This window comes from Heliangelus exortis, chromosome 24, assembly GCF_036169615.1.
Source record: "Heliangelus exortis chromosome 24, bHelExo1.hap1, whole genome shotgun sequence".
In the NCBI taxonomy this organism is placed as follows: Eukaryota; Metazoa; Chordata; class Aves; order Apodiformes; family Trochilidae; genus Heliangelus; species Heliangelus exortis.
In genome coordinates, this window is record NC_092445.1 from 3,978,468 (window position 1) to 3,998,182 (window position 19,715).

At 50.0% G+C, this 19,715-nt stretch overlaps 2 protein-coding genes across 3 annotated transcripts; both read left to right on the forward strand.

Moving 5' to 3' along the window:
- Window positions 1–2: 2 nt before the first annotated feature.
- Window positions 3–11,571, forward strand: MTF1 (metal regulatory transcription factor 1). Of its 2 annotated transcripts, none has more exons than XM_071767491.1 (11): window positions 3–116; window positions 499–963; window positions 3,920–4,158; window positions 4,579–4,710; window positions 5,165–5,238; window positions 5,689–5,822; window positions 6,281–6,358; window positions 8,020–8,122; window positions 8,237–8,793; window positions 9,324–9,390; window positions 9,764–11,571. In XM_071767491.1, exons 2-11 carry the CDS (start codon window positions 499–501, stop codon window positions 10,150–10,152), a joined length of 2,238 nt encoding a protein of 745 aa, XP_071623592.1. In that variant the 5' UTR covers window positions 3–116; the 3' UTR covers window positions 10,153–11,571. The 2 variants fall into 2 exon arrangements, with proteins under 2 accessions (XP_071623592.1, XP_071623593.1); XM_071767492.1 differs by having other exon boundaries at window positions 9,814–11,571.
- A 4,539-nt stretch (window positions 11,572–16,110) lies between these two features.
- On the forward strand, window positions 16,111–19,115 carry YRDC (yrdC N6-threonylcarbamoyltransferase domain containing). Its single transcript, XM_071767777.1, has 6 exons — window positions 16,111–16,674; window positions 16,812–17,007; window positions 17,128–17,242; window positions 17,479–17,598; window positions 17,998–18,140; window positions 18,440–19,115. Exons 1-6 carry the CDS (start codon window positions 16,323–16,325, stop codon window positions 18,501–18,503), a joined length of 990 nt encoding a protein of 329 aa, XP_071623878.1. The 5' UTR covers window positions 16,111–16,322; the 3' UTR covers window positions 18,504–19,115.
- Window positions 19,116–19,715: the final 600 nt, after the last annotated feature.

Genomic DNA, 19,715 nt, shown 5'->3' on the forward strand with positions numbered 1-19,715 from the left:
CGCGGTGGGTGCGGCGCTCCCTGCGTGCCGCGCGCGGGCGGAAGCGGAAGTGAGTGCGGCGGTGACCATGGTGCCGCCGGGGCGGGGAAGGAGCTGCGGCCGCCACCGGGAACCCGGTGAGCCCGGGGGGAAGGGCGGGAGGAGCGGCGGGAAGGTCCCGGGCATCGGGAAGAGAGGGCAGCGCTGCCCCGCGCAGGCCCCGCCGGAGCCTCTCGGTGGATCCGGGCCGGGCGGGACAACGCCGCGCCCAGGGAGAGGGGGGGAAGGGGGGGGGGGGACGCTTGTCCGGGACCCCGGGAGGGGACAGCGGAGCTCGGTCGGTACCTCCGTCCCCACCTCCACCCCTGCCCCGAGGCTCCCGGGACTGCCCGGGGGTGGAGGTGCCTACAGCGGAACGGGCCCGGTTCGGGCGGGGCGAGGCAAAGCTGGGCCGGAGCGGGCCGGAGCGGACCGGGCTGCCAGAACCGCCTGACCCCCCCCTCTGTCCTTTTATTGCAGATGAGCCACTGCGGTCTGGTCGCAGGATATCGCAGTGAGAGGCGGGGAGCCATGGGGGAGAACAGCCCCGAGGGCAACGTTATCTACTATGAGGTGGAGGAAGAGGATTTGACCCCCGAGGAGAACATGATGGGGTTTTCCGAGAAAAACGGGCTGGTTTCTGCGTCCTCGGGGACGGTCTATGACAGGACAACTGTGCTGATAGAGCAGGACCACAGCGTGCTGGAAGATGATGAGGATGAAGGGCAGTGTGGGGATCACTTGCCTTTTTTACCAGAGGGTCATGAAGAAGGATTTCATTTACTGGCAGATCATGAAGGAATGTCCCAGGGTTATGTGCAACACATTATTTCTCCAGATCAGATTCATCTAACAATCAATCCTGGTTCAACTCCTATGCCAAGGAATATTGAAGGAGCAACACTCACTCTGCAGTCTGAATGCCCAGAAACCAAACTGAAAGAAGTAAGTGGCTCCATGAAATGCTGAATTTTACACTTATTTTGGGGCTTTTTCACCCGGGGACCTTTGAATGCTTGGGAAATGGGGGGGGTTTGTGAGGCCAAGGGGCAGGCTGAGGGTTCTCTTGTCCTTCAGAAGTGTAGGAGAGGGAATTGCCCTGCAGAGCACCTGCTGTGTGACATCTGGTGACAGCTGGTGACAGTGCTCTGTGCTGGCTGTTTCCCCACCCAGGGGCAGCAGCAAAGCTGCATGTGGCAGCACCTGGTGAAACTCTGATATTCTGCTGCTTTGTGGAGAGTAGGAGAGAGGGGGGCTGAAAATATATTTATTTATTGTGTGTGTGTGGGGGGTGATTTTAGTGGCCTTTTAGTTTTCTTTTGGTTGGGCAATGATTTCCTGGGTTTGGAGGTAACCAAAGGGATGTGAGCTCTGTTATTCTCTGGTTAATCACCTCCTCCAGGGAATCACATCCCAGCTCCAGGTGGAATTCCAGGCTGGAGGTGGAGGTGCCAAACTTGGTGTTGTGTCAGTCAGAAGGAAGCTGAGAAGGAAGCAAGGCAAAAGTTTAAACCTTTAAACCCCCTTCTGTGTTTTGAAAGCTTCAATCAGCTGCTTTAAAAGATCCCATTGAAAGTGGGAGCTGCTTTTAATTCTGGTTCCCTAAGGAATTCCAGCAGCAGCAAAGTGGGGAGGATCTCTCCAGCCTGGCTTGGGATTCTGGCTCCTCAGGCCCCAAATCAGAGCAAAGCTGCCTGAAACACCAAGGCAGGGCCAGCTTTCTGCTCCTTTTTGGGTCCTTTTGAGTTAAATATAAGGGGTGAGCCATGCAAGTGGTGCTGTCAGTGGTGCAAGAAGCCACTTGTGTGACTGCTGCTGTCCCAGAGTGACAGAAATGTGTCCCTGCTGAGAAAGGAGCTGGCTCTGAGGAGGTTAATGGGTTAATTAACTTAATTAACTGAGGAGGTTAATTCAGGTTAATGGGGAATTTGATTACTGCTGACTGGGCAGGGAGGGAGTGGGGCTGGGGGGGGATCAGCTCTGCAGCTGGTTGGGAAACTGAGGTTTGTTCAATCAACTTCCATAACTAAAATAAAATAAACTCCTTTTGCTCAGTTATATTCATAGTAGCAACCTCTCTATCCTGCCCTCTTGGGGTAAAACATTTAAAATATTTGCTGAAATATTCAATGCTAAAATATTATGCTAAAATATTTAAATTTTTTTATGGCAGTCCTAAGGGTTTTCTCTTGCTGGGGGATAAGCAGCTTGCAGAGTGGTGCTGGCTGCACCTGCAATTCAACTGGTTTTATTTCTTCCCCCCTTTCTTGAAAAAAAAAAAACAAAAAAAACTTGTGCTGCTTTAACAGAATGTTTTATTCTGCTTTGAGCATGGTGCTGGTGTTGTTCTGTCTGCATAATTCTTCTTGAAATAATTAATGCAGCACAGCTCAGGTCTTTGGGAGCTGGGGAGTGCTCAGGCCCTTCAGCTGAAAGTCTTCACCACCCTTTGAACCTCTGCAGTTGGCAGCTAGGAACCAAACCCTCCCTTTTCCAACAATAATTGAATTTTTTTTTTTTTAATTTTATTTCAATTTAACCACCTCAAAAGCTTAAGCAGACTCCTCACTTGCCCTGTGTCACATCCCTCGTGTGTCAGGGGAGCTGCTGTGGGGAATGTCTTGTCCTGCAGAGTGTAAAATGGTGATTCAGCTGCCTTCAAACTCTTTATCTGGGGACATCCACCTGGGAGACAGGGACTGCTGATCCCTGCTGAGGCCGTGCCCCCTTCTTATCAGGGAAATCTGCTCTCTGCCCTTGGGACTGGGTTTTATCAGCCTGTGCTGGGGCTGAACCAACCAACCAAACCCCTGAGTTGTGCTGGGACTGTTGCAGTGCTTGGGTGTTTATTGGTAACTTCTGCCTGGGCTGCTCTGCACCTCCAGTGACCATCTGACAGCTTTCATTTATGTGCTGGCACACAGTGGTCATCAGGTCAGTGATTTTATGGAAGGATTAAAACCTGTTCAGTTCTCAGTGAGGCACCAGAACAATGGGGTCTGGGGGTTGCTCCTCATTAAAAGCTTCCCTAAATTCCCATTGCTCTGAAAAGCTCAATGCTTCCAGCAAAGTGTCCTCTATTTACCTGACAAGAGGTCAAGAAATCCCTTGATTTTATTCAGCTCTCAGCTTCCAACTCTGGCAGCACAGATCTGTGATGATCAAATTCTTTTTGGGTGCATATGAAGAAAAAAGAAGAGTTGTTCAGTCACGAGATAAATAGAAACCTGTGAGTGTTACACACTGGTTAATCTGGGTTCCTCTGGTGCCAGTGTCAGCCCCCAGGTCAGGATCAGTTTTTTGGAGACAAAATGCAGAGTTGATCAAGAGAGAACCCAGGTGCTGGGGGGTGGGTGCTCTGTGCCTCAGGAAGGAGCTGGCTGAGGTCCTGCTCTGCTTAGAACAGAACAGGGAACCTGCAGCTTCCTGCTGGTCTGTTGTGAGGTTGTGTTGCCTTTCCAAAGCAGTGGAAATCCTTTTGGAATCCTTTTTTTTTTACCTCTTTGCCATCCAGCCCTCCCTGGGGCTCCCTCAGATCCCTGAGCTCTGGCACTCAGATGAAAGCCTGGTGATGAATATTGAAGATCAGTGTATTGAGCAGATCAGGTGGCTGATTCCTTCTACTTCCTGGGAGAGAGCAGGATTGAAATGTCATGATTTCCACTCTGGAAACTTCTGTATGGCCTCTCTCTGCCTCTTGCAGAAACTGGGAAGGTACCAACTCTGCCTCCACAGAAATTCCCTCCCAGTGACCCACGGCAGAAATTTTAAGTTTAATCAAACAGCAATATTTATTTCCTTATTTCTTTGGTCTCTGGGGTCCAAACCTTTGCCTTTGATGTTTAACTGCAGCTCTCCCCTGCTGGGATTCCAGCAATGCATGCAGCATTTTGTCTCTTAGGTCAAGAGGTACCAGTGCACCTTTGAGGGCTGCCCACGCACCTACAGCACTGCTGGGAACCTCCGCACTCACCAGAAGACCCATCGTGGGGAATACACTTTTGTCTGCAACCAGGAGGGCTGTGGCAAGGCCTTTCTTACCTCCTACAGCCTCAAAATCCACGTTCGAGTGCACACCAAGGAAAAACCTTTTGAGTGTGACGTGCAGGGCTGTGAGAAGGCTTTCAATACACTGTACAGGTGGGCACTGCTCTCTCCCTTCCCCTCCTGGCTGGGGCTGTTTCTCACCTGCTGGTCACATCTCCTGTAGCTGGGTACAACTGGAGTGCTCCCTCCTCCAGGCACAGAAATGGATGAAACCCCCCCAAAATGTAGAAATTCTCTACCAAGAGTAGGATGACAGAAGTTGTGGAGATGTATTCAGCTTACTTATGTTACCAGAGTATTAAAAATGGTGCACAAAGCACAAGGAGCTGTCAGGTTTTGCTTGAGGACTTTGGAAATGGTATCAGTTCCTTTCTTAAGTTCCTTTCTAACCTTCAGAACATCTTCAGCCTTGATCCTGCCCTGCACACCTGAGCCAATGGCTTGTCTCACTCAAGCTTGGAGTTGTAAGAGGGATTTTTTTTTTATTTTTTTTTTTTTGGCCATGCTTTTTAGGTTGAAAGCCCATCAGAGGCTTCACACGGGGAAAACATTTAACTGTGAATCAGAAGGCTGCAGTAAATACTTCACCACACACAGTGACCTGAGGAAGCACATCCGTACACACACAGGAGAAAAGCCATTTAGGTAAGGGGATGGGTTTTCAATTCTGGGGGACTCCTGTCGTGGGCTCCCTGTGCCAAAAAGGAGCTGTCACTGTCCTGAGTGGAAAGCTCTTCTCATGAGAAACGAGTGAAGGGGGGCAGCATTCCAATGGGTGTGTGTGTTCCTCAGCTCCCTCAGCCTGTAAAAAATGGGTGAAATGACAAGAACAGTCAAGCCACTTTTTAAACATCAACGTGTGTCATGCTGAGAGTGTTTTTAAAATGAAGTTGCTTCTCTGCTGTGGTGTCCCATGAAGGAGCCTCCCCAGATGCTGCCTTCATGCTGGACAGAGCTTTGCTGGCTGCAGAGCAGCTGTTGGGAGATTCACCATTTCCAGCAGAGATCAGAGCCAGGGCTGATTTCCAGAGTCCTGTTGGTGTTGGAGCTTCTGCCCCAGAGCAGCCTGGTGCTAACTCTTCTGTGCTACCCCCTGCAGGTGTGAGCATGATGGCTGTGGAAAGGCTTTTGCTGCAAGCCACCACCTTAAAACACATGTTAGGACACATACAGGTAAAGTCACAAGGCTTTGTTTATTCTTTTCATTGAGTTTACTCAATTTGTACTAACTCTCAGGATCCTAATGTGCATAAACTGTGAGTGATGGCAGCCTGAGGGAAGGGACCCTGACAGGCTGGAGCAGTTTGCCCACAGGAACCTCATGGAGTTCAGTCAGGCCTAGTGCACACTCCTGTTCCTGAAATTCTGTTTATTCACTTCCATTTATGCTTGGCAGGGCTTGGATTTCATGGGTGTTTCACAGAGGTATCAGTAATGAGACATAAAAACTGCATGTTCTGGATTTGGGTCAGTTCATGAGATAAAATGGAAGTCCCAAGAATCCTGAGTGTCTGAAGTGGCATTAAACAATGTTGTCTGTATAAAATATTACAACTGCTGTGTGCTTTAGGTGTCTCCTACAGTGTTTATAAGTTTGTTCTCTGGGTTTTGTGCTGCATACAGGGGAGAAACCCTTCTTCTGTCCCAGCAATGGCTGTGAGAAGACTTTTAGTACACAGTACAGTCTCAAGAGTCACATGAAAGGCCATGAGAAAGGACATTCCTATAATGCACTTCCCAATAACAATGTATCTGAGGTCAGTAGCACTTCTTCCTCAAGCTTCAGTGGTAGGTGGGGGTAAAACTGGGCTTTGGGAAGGAAATTGTTTGGTCTGTAGCTTGTTCTAGGGGTGTAAGACTCAGGGCTGGGGTTTTCTGAGGGAATCATAACTGTTTTGTACATACTGTGTGGTAAGTGTGTGGAGTAAAATAAGTATTGTTAAGATTTACATTTGCTGATTTATTCCTCTGTAATTTAAAATTCTAGGGTTTTTAATTTTTGGAATTCATGTGAGAGAGATGTTAAGAACTCTTGACAGCCACTAAAATCCTGTTCTTAGTAGTGTTGCTCTTTGGATTTTAGAACTGAGGCTTGGATCACACAGAGGTAAAAAAAGTCAGCGTAGACAGAGTTGTACAGACTCTAGAAAGTAACCTAAAGCATTTCTGGCACTACTTTTTAATCTGTAACTCAATTTCTGCTTCTTCTTCACAGGATACCAGCCACTCTCTTTGTCTGAGTGACTTAAGCCTCATATCAACGGATTCAGAACTTCGGGAGAACTCAAACCCAGTGAGTTACTGTCCCACAGCTGCCTCACCAGGAGCTGAGCTCTCTTTTTTTCTGGCAGTGTGCTTTTCCTGTCAGCTGGAACACAGCAGATGAGCCAGGAGTGGCTGCTGGTGTCTGTGTGGCTGGGTCAGGCCTCCAGCATGCTCTGCTTTGGGCTTGCTGCTCACTGGTGCAGGAGGTCCTGGTAGACAAGAAGATGACCATGAGCCAGCAATGTGCCCTTGTGGCCAAGAAGGCCAATGGCATCCTGGGCTGGCTCAGGAACAGCGTGGCCAGCAGGTCCAGGGAAGGGATTCTGCCCCTGTGCTCAGCCCTGAGGAGGCCACAGCTTGAGTCCTGTGTCCAGTTCTGGGCCCCTCAGCTCAGGAAGGAGATTGAGGTGCTGGAGCAGGTCCAAAGGAGGCAACTGGGCTGGTGAAGGGATCCAGCAGAAATCCTGTGAGGAAGAAGATGCCCATGAGCCAGCAATGTGCCCTTGTGGCCAAGAAGGCCAATGGCATCCTGGGGTGCATTAGAAAGGGGGTGGTTAGTAGGTCAAGAGAGGTTCTCCTCCCCCTCTATTCTGCATTGGTGAGGCCACACCTGGAGTATTGTGTCCAGTTCTGGGCCCCTCAGTTCAAGAAGGACAGGGAAGTGCTTGAAAGAGTCCAGCACAGAGCTACTGAGATGATTAAGGGAGTGGAACATCTCCCTTATGAGGAAAGGCTGAGGGAGCTGGGTCTCTTTAGTTTGGAGAAAAGGAGACTGAGGGGTGACCTCATCAATGTTTTCAAATATGTAAGGGGTGAGTGTCAGGGAGATGGAGTTAGGCTTTTCCCAGTGGTGACCAGTGATAGGACAAGGGGTAATGGGTGTAAATTGGAGCATAGGAGGTTCAAGTTGAATATCAGAAAGAATTTTTTTACTGTAAGGGTGACGGAGCCCTGGAACAGGCTGCCCAGGGGGGTTGTGGAGTCTCCTTCACTGGAGACATTCAAAACCCACCTGGACACGTTCCTAGGGGATGTACTCTAGGGGGCCCTGCTCTGGCAGGGGGGGTTGGACTAGATGATCTTTGAGGTCCCTTCCAACCCCTAGGATTCTATGATTCTGTGATTCTATGATTCCACAGGATCAGGGTCTTTGAACAGAACTGGTTCAGGTGTACTGAATGCTGCTTTTGTGTGTCTGGTGGCAGCATGCAGGAGGCTCTCTCTTGACAAAAAAACAGCCTTTTGCACACCCTAATGAGCCTGTACACATGACTTAGTGTTGCTGTTCCCAGAGCAGTGTGGGTGACAGCAATGGAACAGTCCAGGACATGACCTAAGTGAAGCTGTTCTGTTTCTGTTCCAAAAAAGGCTTCACAAAAAGCCAGGAACAAATTATGCTGCTAGAAGCAAGGAATAAGGGTTAACCAAAGTGTGGATGCAGAAGAATATATTTTACTTTGGAACAACTTGATTATTTCTGTAAGGAGTTACTGATTATGTTGCTAAAATCAACCGTGAGTGATAAAAACCAAGCGGTGCTTTACACGGGGGAAGGGGGATCTGTTGCCTTGCCTGAAGGTGGCTGGTTAACTGGAGGGGTATTTCTGACAATCCTATGCTGCTTGTGCACGTTTTATGGAGACCTGAGCTGTAACATTTCCTGCTGTTTTCCTTCCTCTCAATTGCCAGACACACGGACAGGACCTCAGCACAATCTCACCAGCAAGCATCTTCGAGTCGATGTTTCAGAGCCCGGATCACGCCGCCAACCAGGACGACTCTCAGCAGACAGGTACAGATTATACTGCAAGAGTTAATCAAAAGAGTTCCTTATTCGTGTTTTAGGAGAACTGATGGGTTTATATTTTATTTATCTTTATTTATTTTGCTTTGCTTCTCTTGGCAGCTGCCTTGATTGAAGGTTTTAACGGCGATGGCGACGCGGTGGCTGCGGTTCCGCCGCCTGCAGGGGACTCAACCTCCTTGTCTCTCCCCCTTGTTCTGCAGCTCGGCCTCTCTGAGCCTTCCCACTCAGCACTACAAGCCTCAGCAGCACCAGCTGCTCCCTCATCCATAGGAACCAGCTCACAGCAAGCTGCATTTGGGAACCCTGCAACTGTTTTACAATCCCCAGAAGTGCCTGTTCCTCACAGCACACAGTTTGCAGCCAGTCACCAGGACTTCCTGCAGCACACTCAGACCCCACCACAGCCCATGGTCCAGGGACTCTCAGTGGTTGCTGGGGCACCTGCCCCGACAGCACCCAGTGCCCCCGAGGCCCTGCCAGCTGTTGTCCAGACTGTGCCTGTTGGTGCAAACTCTGTCCTGACCAGTAACCCAACCATTACAATTACTCCTTCTCAGAGCACTGCTATCCTGCAGTCCAGCATTGTCATGGGAGAGCAGAACTTACAATGGATCCTAAATGGTGCCACTGGTTCTCCACAAAGCCAAGAACAAATGGTTAGTATATCCCAGCGTGGCTCTGAAAGAGCTGGAAGCATCTCTCCTTCCCCCTCTTCCCCTTCTGAAAAGGAAGGGGAGCAAACCTGTAGTTGGAGGCTCTAAAGCAGAAGGCAGTGTTGTAGGATGGAGATCATACTGATACATCTAAACGTGGCACCCCTTCAGCCACTAAAATAGAGAAATAAATGAAAAGCAGAAATCCAGAGTGCAGAAAAAAAATTGCTTTCCTCTCCCCAGTGACAGACTTCTGCTATCAAAAACCACAAGATGTGTTAACAAGCATGTAGTGCTGCAGGTGGTTGCTCCCCATCTTTAGGATTACTGAAATAATACTCTTGAGTTTTGGGATAGCCAGAATGCAGCCCAGAACCAAGTTAAATGTTACAGTTTTTTGTTAATTTTCCTGTGTGTTCTCTTTGGAGTGTGTGTAGCTCTTTCTTCTGATTACAGCTGTTCAAAATTTGAACAACAGAAATTTGATTGGAATCAATTCTCACTTTTTTTTTTTTTTTCTGTTTTCTTTTCAGCCACAAGTTCCAAAAGTAGTAGAAAAGGTTTTTTTTACTACTGCATTACCAGTAGCTGGCAACACAGGTAAGCATCTAGAATTTTCTTTTCTCCTTTCTGTGTGTTTGCAGCACTGTTGGCTTCAGCAGGATTTGTGGTGATTTTATTGCTCGCAGAACTGTTGGAGGAAAATCTTTGAAATGTTTTTACCTTTCTGAGTGCAGTTTTAAGTGAAGTCTGCTGTAGACTCATAGTCTGAGGGCAAAGCTTGTGTTTTGTTCTTTTAAATGACAACATGAAACAAGCAGCAAACCCTGAGGGGGTTTTCACTGCCCTTAAACCACGTCACACGTGGGCTCTGCTGCAAGGTGCACGCAGTCTCATTTAACAAAGATGCTTTCTCTCTCCCTGCTGTGAAATTATGTAGTTGTGTTGTGTTCTGTCTTTGTTTCACCTTCAGGAAGCCCTGTTCAGCAGATTGGTCTCAGTGTTCCTGTCATTATTATCAAGCAGGAGGAGGCCTGCCAGTGTCAGTGTGCCTGCAGAGACTCTGCCAAGGACAAAGCCACCATCAAGAAGGAATGTTCCTCACCTGATCCAAAAGCTTTGGAGCAGCCAGCTCCCCAGCTGCAGCCTCAGACCTTTCCTTCCTCTTCCTCTTCTCCTTCATGTGGGCAGAGCAGTCAGATAGTTACCCCTTCAGACTCACAGACTGAAACATTAAGTGCCATGGATGTATCAGACTTCCTGTCCCTCCAAAGCCCTGAAACCCCATCCAATATAATTCCAATCGAAGCACTACTGCAGGGGGAGGAAGAAATTGGTTTGAATAGCAGCTTCTCTAAGTGAAGATGTTCCAGATTTTTCCTTTGCACCTGGAGGGTAAAACCCTTCTCCTTAGAAGCAGAAACTGAAGGATCGATTCTTTTTCCTTCCTCTTTGGAAGTTTTGTGGCTTATTTCTGCTTCACAGATGTCATCTTAGTCACATCCCAGGTACATCCATCTTTGAGAATCTATCTTAAAAAAAAAAAAAAAAAAAAAAGAAAAGGTTAAAAACAAAAAACCTAAAAAAAAGAAAAAGCTAAGTTATATATGAACTGTTTTGGCTGCACTGTCTGTCACTTTTGCTTGTCATATGTGAACACAGAAGTTAAGGTTACTCGTGTGCAAAAAGATTTTAAAAAGAAAAAGGGGGGGGTTTTGTCTCCAATTGCACATCACTTATGTTTGGGTTTAAGGTACTGGCAGTGAGTGGGTCTTTGTTACAACTCCTTGGGTCTATAGTTTTACTCTGTCTCTTATGTCTGATACTAACCATGCACTATGAGGGGAGCCCAGGAAAGGAATTTGCTGTAGTAGAAAATGGCATTGTTGTAGAATCTGATTTATCTGCAATTTTATTGGGATGTGATTGTCACATTACTGAGTGGGGGAGCTGCTGCCTGGGTTTGCTTTGTACTAACACTGTTACTAAAGCCAATGGAAACTTTGGGGGAGTTGCTTCAGTAAAGCACAAGGACCTTGTGCTCCTGATAGATTTGTTCATTTAATTCCATTAGGATTTAGGTGTGTGCTGGCAGACACAACGTGCAAACACAATCAGAGCCCCTGCTTGCTCAGGCTCCAGTGTCTGTTTCCTTTGCCTCTCTGTGAAGGATGCAGTGAGTCCCAGGTGTAGTCAGATGGGTGCCTGTTTCTCTTTTGATTTATTTGGCTCTTTTCAGTCGTCCTCTGAACCCCCACAGCTGTTCAATCAGGAGTATGGTGCCTTTGCTGGTTACTCTCATCTTTTGTCAGGAACAACTCCAGGAAAATTTTCAGAATGATTCAACATAAATTCAGTTTGAATTTAGTGAGTCTATCCTGCAGCTGTCCATAGATGCTTCTTTTTTTTTTTTTTTTTTTTTTTCTTTTTTTTTTCCTGTTAAGCTGAATAATTTCTGCCTGAATCTGCCTCCAACCTACTGCAATGCCAGCTTTTTGTGCACGGGGCTATTTCTTGACTAAAAGATGTTACACAACATAGTAGTTTTTCATATCAAACTGAAAGTCTATATTCTAACCTACTCAGGGTAAATAAAACACAAACTCCCCTTCCACCAAAAAGCCTGTAATGTTGCAATAAATGCAGTCTCATTCTAAATGGTTTATTTATGCTGCATTATTTTAAAAGATGTAATTTTATAGTGTTTTATCCATCTTTCTGGCTTTGGCTGTCAGTCTCGTGTTAAAAGAAAATAATATTAAATAGTCTTTATTCAGTTTACAGTGTTGTGCTTAGTGAGATACAAAGATAATGACTGTAAGCCAATTAATGTGGAGTGTCTCTGCACACTAAATTAAGGAATGCAAACTCCTAGTGGACAGAGATCTTTTCACTCTCTCTCTATTTGATCAGAGCTGCTTTCTCTACCTGCTGGGGGAGAAGGGTGAGTGCAGCCAGACCTCCCCAGGCTGCCTGGCAGATTTTTAGCCCTCTGTGTGACATGTTCTGTGTAGCCTTGCCAACACCTCTCTCGTGGTCACACTTGAGGCTGTGGCTCAAGTGATTTTTTTTCCTCTTCCCTTGTGATTCTGCTGCCCCAGAAATGGAAATGGGCTGAAGGGAACGGGCTCTGCATCTCTCTCTGGCAGCTTCTTTCCAGGTGTTTTGTGCAGCAGGGTGAAGCTGTGTCCTGTTAAGAGCAAAGAGGAGGGAGGGAGAGGCTGTGCAAGGAGGGTTTTGTGCCTGGGAACTCTCCTGTCACTGAGTGGCTGTGGCAGGGGCACCCAGGCTGTTGTGGCAGTGAGGTTTGCACGCCCAGAACACAGGTTAATGGAGTGGTTTGTGTGTTCTTCTTGTCAGGGGTGTGGTGGCCCCCTTGGGGTTTTTCCCCTGCAGTTTCATTTTCTGTTGGAAAATGGTCCCCAGTGCAAGGGGGGGACACGTGAGAGGCCCCCCTGGAGTTGGGGGCTTTGCTCTGATGGGGCCTCAGATGTGACAGCTGGGGGATTTTGCCACCTCTTCTGAGCCTTTCCCTCCTTCAGGGAAGTGCTTTTTCCGTGCTGCTCATGACTTAGCCCCCCTCAACCTCAGTTCTGCTTGGCCCAGATCTTCAGAACCACCTTGGTGACAGGCAGGAGAGCAGCAATCCAGCCCAGGGGGGTGGGGGCAGGTCCTGTGTGTCCTTCCTGAGCAGCTCTCAACCTCACTGCTGTGTTTTTATCGGTGTGATCCTAGGAAAAGCAACAAGTCCCAGGTTTATGGTGACTTTTAGGGGCACTGGGCTTGCTGTTACCCTCTTGTGCATCAGGCAGGCTGCAATTTAGGTGAGACTGATTGGAGCTGTTAATGAGGTGGTAATGAGCAGCGTGGCTCTGGGTGTCTCACCCCCTGGCACTGTGCTCTTGTCTGCTTTTGGTGTTTGAAAGTGCTTGAAAGAGTCCAGCGCAGAGCTACTGAGATGATTAAGGGAGTGGAACATCTCCCTTATGAGGAAAGGCTGAGGGAGCTGGGTCTCTTTAGTTTGGAGAAAAGGAGACTGAGGGGTGACCTCATCAATGTTTTCAAATATGTAAGGGGTGAGTGTCAGGGAGATGGAGTTAGGCTTTTCTCAGTGGTGACCAGTGATAGGACAAGGGGTAATGGGTGTAAATTGGAGCATAGGAGGTTCAAGTTGAATATCAGAAAAAATTTTTTTACTGTAAGGGTGACAGAGCCCTGGAACAGGCTGCCCAGGGGGGTTGTGGAGTCTCCTTCACTGGAGACATTCAAAACCCACCTGGACACGTTCCTAGGGGATGTACTCTAGGGGGCCCTGCTCTGGCAGGGGGGGTTGGACTAGATGATCTTTGAGGTCCCTTCCAACCCCTAGGATTCTGTGATTCTGTGATTTTTATTTGTGGGTCTGCTTGGATCTGGTGTTTCCCAGGGGACATTGGCATTGTCACCCAGTGTTGTGCTGCTGGGGGGGGGGACAGCAGCTCTTGGACATTTGGACAGGAGGAGGTTTGGGAGCAGCTGGAGAGATGGGAGCTGCAGCAAAGCCCCCAGACCCCTGAGTGCCAGTTCTTGTCCCCCTCCTGTTGTTTGGCACATTCACAGGAGCATTTTAAGGAGGAATTTCTACCCTGGTAGCTCTGGTGTGGATGTGTGGTTCCCAGGACAGGGAATGTCCTGGGGGTGGCTCTGGGAGCACTTTGCCCCCCCCCAGTGCACAATCTGCCTGTCCCAGATCAACCAGAGACCAAAACTGGGTCATTCTGGGCTGGAGGGGTTGCTGTTCTGTGGCTTGTGGGGATTTACTGGGTTGCTTCCAGTTTCTAGCTGGGTGCAGGAGCTGAAACACGTGGGGGGGGGCTGCTCACCAACATTGGGGGGCTCTGGGCACCACGGAGAGGCTGAAGGGAGCAGTCTGGGTGTTGAGCTGAAGGCTCCAGAAGTTGCTTTTTTTTTTTTTTTTTGGGAAAAAAAGTTGTGGAGAGATGGCAGAGGGCTGGGAAGTAGAAATGCTGGTACTGAATTTTTCAGAGCAAAGCAGGAGCTGGGGGCTCTGCTGAGTGTGTCCAGCAGGATGGGTGTGCAGAGCCTCAGCCTGGTATCTAAAATGCACTTTAGGTTATTTTCTCTTGAACCCAAATTGCTGCAATTTCTTTTGTGTGTGTGTGTACTTTCGCAAAGTTGTTTTTTTTTTTTTAATTTTTTTTTTTTTTCTCAGTAAAAAGTGAGCAGGGGCTGTGCAAAGATGAGCACTTGGCTTGGTGCAATACTTGTAGCTAGAGGTGGTGGTTTGGTTGTCCCACGGGGTCTGTCTGTCTGTCTGTCTGTCTGGCAGGGGCTGTAGGAGTTGTGCAGCATTAGCAAACGTCCAATCTATGCAAATCTTCCACTGAGAGCACTGTGCTTTCCAGGCCTTTTCTCTCTCTTTTTTTTTTTTTTTAATTATTTTATTTTTTGGGTGGGGGGGTTCCCTGGTCTCTGCCCTTCCCCTCCTGCCAGAGGAGCAAGAAATGACTGAGCTGTTTTGGGGCAGGATTGTTGCACCTTCACCCTTGGTCTCTGTGATCTTTTTTATTTTTTAATTTTTTTTTTTTTTTGTGATGTCTTTACCTGCCTTATTCATGGAGGGTCCCCCCCTGCAGCCCCTCCCCAACCCCTGGGTGTTGTTTTTGGGTTTGCAGCAGCCTCTTCCAGCTGTTATAAAAGCTGTATAAAAAAAAAAAAAGCTGTGTAAAAAAAAAGCTGTTTCAGAGCTATAAAAACAAGGTGGGGAGGAGGCAAGGAGTGGCTGGGTGGTTGTGGAGCTGCAGGGGGGTGAAGGTGGAGGTGAGAAGCTGCTCCTGTTTTTTTGGGGGGGATCCCAGCTGGAGGAGGGGTCCTCAGGGGTGTTGGTGACCCCGGGTAGAGCTGTTAAGGAGAGAAAAAAAAAAAAAAAAAAAAAAAAAAACAAACAAAAAAAAAAACAAATCAAAAGCATTTAATGAATTAATGATTTCTGATCGCATCGTTTTTAATTGCTACACTGTTTGTAAAGTGTTTTGGAACCAATGTCAAGGTTTTTTTAAGTGTTACCTGGAGCTGATCCTCACGGACTGGGCTGGAGTTTTCCCTCTGGTTCGGTTCTGGATAAATCCCCCCCCTCCCGTGTCCTCCAGGTCGGGTTCTGTGTCTGCACTGAGAAATGCAAATTAAACTGGATTTTTCTGTGTGTGTGTGCGTGTGTTCTGGGACTGCTTGAACCACCCCACCCCATCCTCCCAGGGGGGTGCGAGCTGCCCAAAATTCCCCAAAATTCGCTTTATTCCGTCCACTTTCTCAACTGCAGTTTCTACTTTTTTCTTAACAAGGATTTTTTTTTTTTTCACGGGAGTTTTTTTTCCGGTGTTTTTTTGCAGTCCGGGCGCTGATAAACTTCGCTTTTTGTGTCTTTTTCACTTTTCCTCACGAACCGGACCCGTGGCTGACCCGGTTGTGTTCCGGAGGAGGAGCCAGAACGGGGCGGGACTCGGAACCTCCGAACCGGCCCCAGAACCGCCACTGCCGAACCGGGGAGCAGCGTGTGGGTTGTTGATTTTTTTTTGGGGGGGAGTTTGGGCGGTGGTCTTGGAGATGGAAAAAAAAAAAAAAAAAAAAAAAAAAAAAAGGAAGAAAAAGCATTTTTTGGAGAATGTGTGTTTGGTGTTAAAGGGATTTATTTAATTATGAAACGTGGGAACAAATGTGCTGACATTGAGCAGTGTGAAGATGTTAGGTACAGTACTTCCAAAGGAAGAGCATCTCCAAAACCCAAAAAAAAAAAAAAGAAAAAACAAACAAACAAACAAAAAAGAGTAAATATGAATTTGTATTTTTTTGAAGAATGTAAAATGTGAAATAATGGTGTTTGCTTAATTGCTCATTTTGTATGAAGTTAATATTGTACTTTGAAATATCTGCAAAGAAGTGGAAATTAACTTTTTTTGGAATTGAAAGCAATATTAATACTAATGGAATCCTAATTAAATGCTTATTTAAACATTGTGTGGTGATGGTCTTTCCTCAGGAGGGGGCTGAGGACCCAGCTCCCCCCCCCAGCAAACTTCTTCACCCAGGAACTCCTTGTCCCCCCCTCCACTCAGCCGTGGGAAGAATTTACAAATTATTAATATTTTTTCTTTTTAAAAACCCAAACCCTGCCCTGGCCCCTCTCCTGCCCCGAGCAGATGCGTTCAGCAAGAAGCAGCTGAGACGAGGGCTGAGCCAATATTGGTTTATTTTAAAGTGCAAATCAAGGTGGGACAAGGGGAACAAAGTCCCAGGCTCTGTTCCCGGCCCGGTTCTGACCCGGTACCACCCGCTCAGGCCTCCTCGGTGCCCCGCACGCACCCAACGCCTCTGGGCCCGCCGGCTCGGGCCGGGGCTCCGCTCCTCAGGGCCCCGCTCCCCGTTCGCCGTGGCCGGGAGTGGAGGGGCGGCCAGGGACCGGGTCCTGCCCCGGTTCGGGTCTCAGCGCGGCCTGCAGGGCGGACATCTCGGCCCTCAGCTCCTCGCAGGCGGCGATGCGGGCCCGCAGTCTCCTCTGTCGGGTTTCCAGCAGCTCCCGCAGGCTCCGCGGGTCGGGCCGCACCTGGGGCGGTACCGGCGGGACCCCCGCGGGGTTTTTCCGCTCAGCGCCCACGGGGAACCGGGCCCGGGCCCGGCCCGCCGCCTCCATCCCTCCCCGCGTCGCTATGGAAACGGCGTCGCCCCGGATGTGCGTCACCGCGGGGGGCCGGAAGCGGCCGGGGCGAGGGGAAGGCGCGGCCCTGGCGGGGCGGTGTGAGGCCGGGGACCGAGCCCCGGGAACGGGCCCGGGGCTGGGCCAAGCCCGCAGCTCCCGCCTCCTGCTGCCCGCCCGCACGGAGCCGCCCGGTGCGGAGGGGAGAGGCCGGGGCCGGGGCTGGGCCGGAGGGAACGCGGGGGGCGTTGTGGTGCGGGGTGTGGGGGGCGGTGCTGTCCCGGTACCGCGGAACCGGGCCGGCCCGCTGACCCAGCGCTCTCTCCCCCAGGCTGGCAGGAGGCGGTGTCGGCGGCCGCCCGTGCCCTGCAGGCGGGTGGGCTGGTGGCGGTGCCCACGGACACGGTGTACGGCGTGGCCTGCTTGGCCCAGGACTCCGGCGCCGTGCGGAGCATTTACAGCCTGAAGGGGCGGAACGGGCGGAAGCCGCTGGCAATCTGTGTCGGGGACGTGGACCGACTCTTCAGGTGAGCACCGAGCCCCGGGCAGCCCCGTCCGGTCCCTCTCCCTGGGGGGGGCTCAGCTCAGCTCGGCTCAGCTCAGCTCGGCTCAGCCCCTCCCGCCGGTCCCGGTCCGGCTGCCCCCAGGTACTGCCGGGTGGAGGTACCGGAGGAGCTGCTGCACGATCTGCTCCCGGGCCCCGTTACCCTGGTCCTGCAGCGTTCAGAAGAGCTGAATAAAGAGCTGAATCCGTTCACACCGGTGAGGCTGGGGGGCAGCTCGGGGCTGGGGGGCAGCTCGGGGCTGGGGCTGTTGAGCACACCGGGTGCTGGGGGTTATTCCCAGGTCCTGGTCCTTGTCACCCCCCCCCCCCTGTGACTGCTCTGGACGTGTCCTGACCCGGGGTGGGGGCTGGGAGCAGCTCTCCCCTCGCTGCTCCCTCAGAGGGCTGGGGGCTCAGCAAGGGGTTTCCAGCCCTGCTCTCTCCTTCCTTCCAGCTGGTTGGGGTCCGTGTCCCAAACCACCCCTTCATCAGGGACCTGGCACGAGCTTGCTCTGGACCCCTGGCTTTGACAAGTGCCAACATCAGCTGCCAGGGCAGCACCCTGAGTGTCACGGTGAGGCTGCTGCTGCTGCTGCTGCCACGGGGTGGGGGAGGGGTGGTGGGACCAGATTTCTGCTCCCTGCACAGCTCCTTGTTTGGGGTACAGCTGGGCAGACCCCCCCTGTCCCTGCCCCGAGTCTCTTGGGAGATTTCTGGCTTCTTTTCTTCTCTTTAACAAAATGGGTGCAGCTGAGAAGTTTTCAGCCAGAGAATCCCTGGGGCTTCCCTGCACCTGAGCTCTTCTCAGAAATCAAACTGGGAGGTGGCCATGACCCTAAAAAAGGAGCTGAGCTGAGCAGGAGGGGGGGGATTCTCCCTCCCCTGACACCCCAACACCCCCTGGGTTCTGTTACCCCCCTGCACAGCCCATCCTCAGGACTGGTGACTACATCTCCTGGGGTTTTTTTTTCAGGAATTCCAAGAGCTGTGGCCCCAGCTCTCTCTCATCATTGATGGGGGTCCCCTGGGGGATCTCCAGAGCCCAGAATCTCGTTTGGGCTCCACTGTGGTGGATTTGTCTGTGCCAGGGAAGTTCAGCATCATTCGTCCTGGCTGGTGAGCACCCTTTGCTGAATGAAACTCTGGCTTTTTCTTGACTGTCAGGCCCTGTTTTTCCTTCTTTTCCCATAGCACTCAAACCTCATTAACGTTCAGTTTAATTACCAGCATGCTCAGAGGCTCCCAGGGAGCACTCCAAGCTCTGAGCCCCTTTATGAACCACTCTCCCTTCTGGAATTCACCTTTTCCTGGATTCAAAATGCATCACTGCATCTAGGTGATTGCTCTTCCCTACAAAAAAAAATGCAGTTTAATCCTCAAAATGCTTTTCCCTGTGGTTCTGTCTCACCCTGCAGTGCTCTGGCATCTACAGTTGAAATCCTGAGGCACAAGTATGGCTTGATCCCAGCATCATCCTGAGACTGGGAAGAGGCTCTGCTGGTGGAGCTGGTGGACTGGGCACTGTGTGCCTGCAGGGAATGGGTGTTCCTGGCCTTGTTCAAAAAGGTTGAGGGGTTATGGCAAGGTTAATGCATAAAGGTTAAAAAACAAAACAAAAAAAAAAAGAGAAAAAAGCAGAGCAGCAGGTGATGGGTCTCTGTTAATTAGGATCACAGCTGAGAAACCAACCCAAATCTGGGCTCTGGGCTGATTCCCCATCCCCAGTACCTGTTCTGTTACCATCATCAGGCCCTGAAATGCAATAATGAGAGGAGTGAGGGTATTCTCAGGGTGGGATGATGAAAACAGAGTCTCATCCCCCTCTTAACACTTTCTCTGTGTGTTTCTTCACTCTGTCTGCACTGGAAGGAAAGCAGAGGTGGAAAAGAGGGGGTTTTGAGGTTCCAGGGTGCCACAGCTGTGCTCCTCTGGCTCCAAAAGTAACCAAAACTCCTACTGAGGGGAAACTCTGAGCTGCTTTAGAAAACTGACACTGAAATGGTTCCTGTGTAGACAAGAAATGATCTCTGACTGTTAAGTGTGGGCTTCCCTCTCTTGGTTTTGTTCTGGAAGTAAACAGGGTATGGGTGACATTTTCTCTTGTGTTTTCATTGAAAATTAAAGCTTTTGGGGCTGCTCTGAATTTAAGAACTGGTTTAACTGGAACGTGGCAGGCAGCTGGGATTCAGGGGGGACACGAGGAGCTGGGGGAGTGCCCTGGTTCCTGCTGGATTTCCAGCTGGGAAGGTGCCTGGCCAGCCCTGGGGACACCCTGGGACATTGCTCAGGTGCCTGGAGCTGCTGCCACCTGAGATCTGGACAATTTCTCCATCTTGGTTGTGACCAACCCTGCTCTGGGGTGACACCCCCCCTGCTCTGTCCTCTCTGCCCCCTCATTCCTCAGCAATTCCCTGATCTGTTCTGGGCTCACCCTCAGGTCTGCCATCCCCTTTCCTGATGTTCCCCTCTTCCTGATGTTCCCCTCTTCCTGATGTTCCCCTCTTCCTGATGTTCCCCTTTTCCTAATTCCCCCTTTCCTGATGTTTCCCCCTTTCCTGATGTTTCCCCCTTTCCTGATGTTTCCCCCTTTCCTGATGTTTCCCCCTTTCCTGATGTTCCCCCTCTCCTGATGTTTCCCCCTTTCCTAATTCCCCCTTTCCTAATTCCCCCTTTCCTAATTCCCCCTTTCCT

Bases quoted from the DNA above. Each gene is read 5' to 3' on its own strand.
- YRDC (XM_071767777.1), top strand. From the start codon at position 16,323: ATGCGGGCCCGCAGTCTCCTCTGTCGGGTTTCCAGCAGCTCCCGCAGG. The intron at 17,243-17,478 runs GTGAGGCTGGGG...CCTTCCTTCCAG, and splicing joins AGCTGAATCCGTTCACACCG to CTGGTTGGGGTCCGTGTCCC. The intron at 17,599-17,997 runs GTGAGGCTGCTG...TTTTTTTTTCAG, and splicing joins GCAGCACCCTGAGTGTCACG to GAATTCCAAGAGCTGTGGCC.
- MTF1 (XM_071767491.1), top strand. From the start codon at position 499: ATGAGCCACTGCGGTCTGGTCGCAGGATATCGCAGTGAGAGGCGGGGA. The intron at 5,823-6,280 runs GTCAGTAGCACT...TCTTCTTCACAG, and splicing joins CCAATAACAATGTATCTGAG to GATACCAGCCACTCTCTTTG. The intron at 9,391-9,763 runs GTAAGCATCTAG...TTTCACCTTCAG, and splicing joins ACCAGTAGCTGGCAACACAG to GAAGCCCTGTTCAGCAGATT.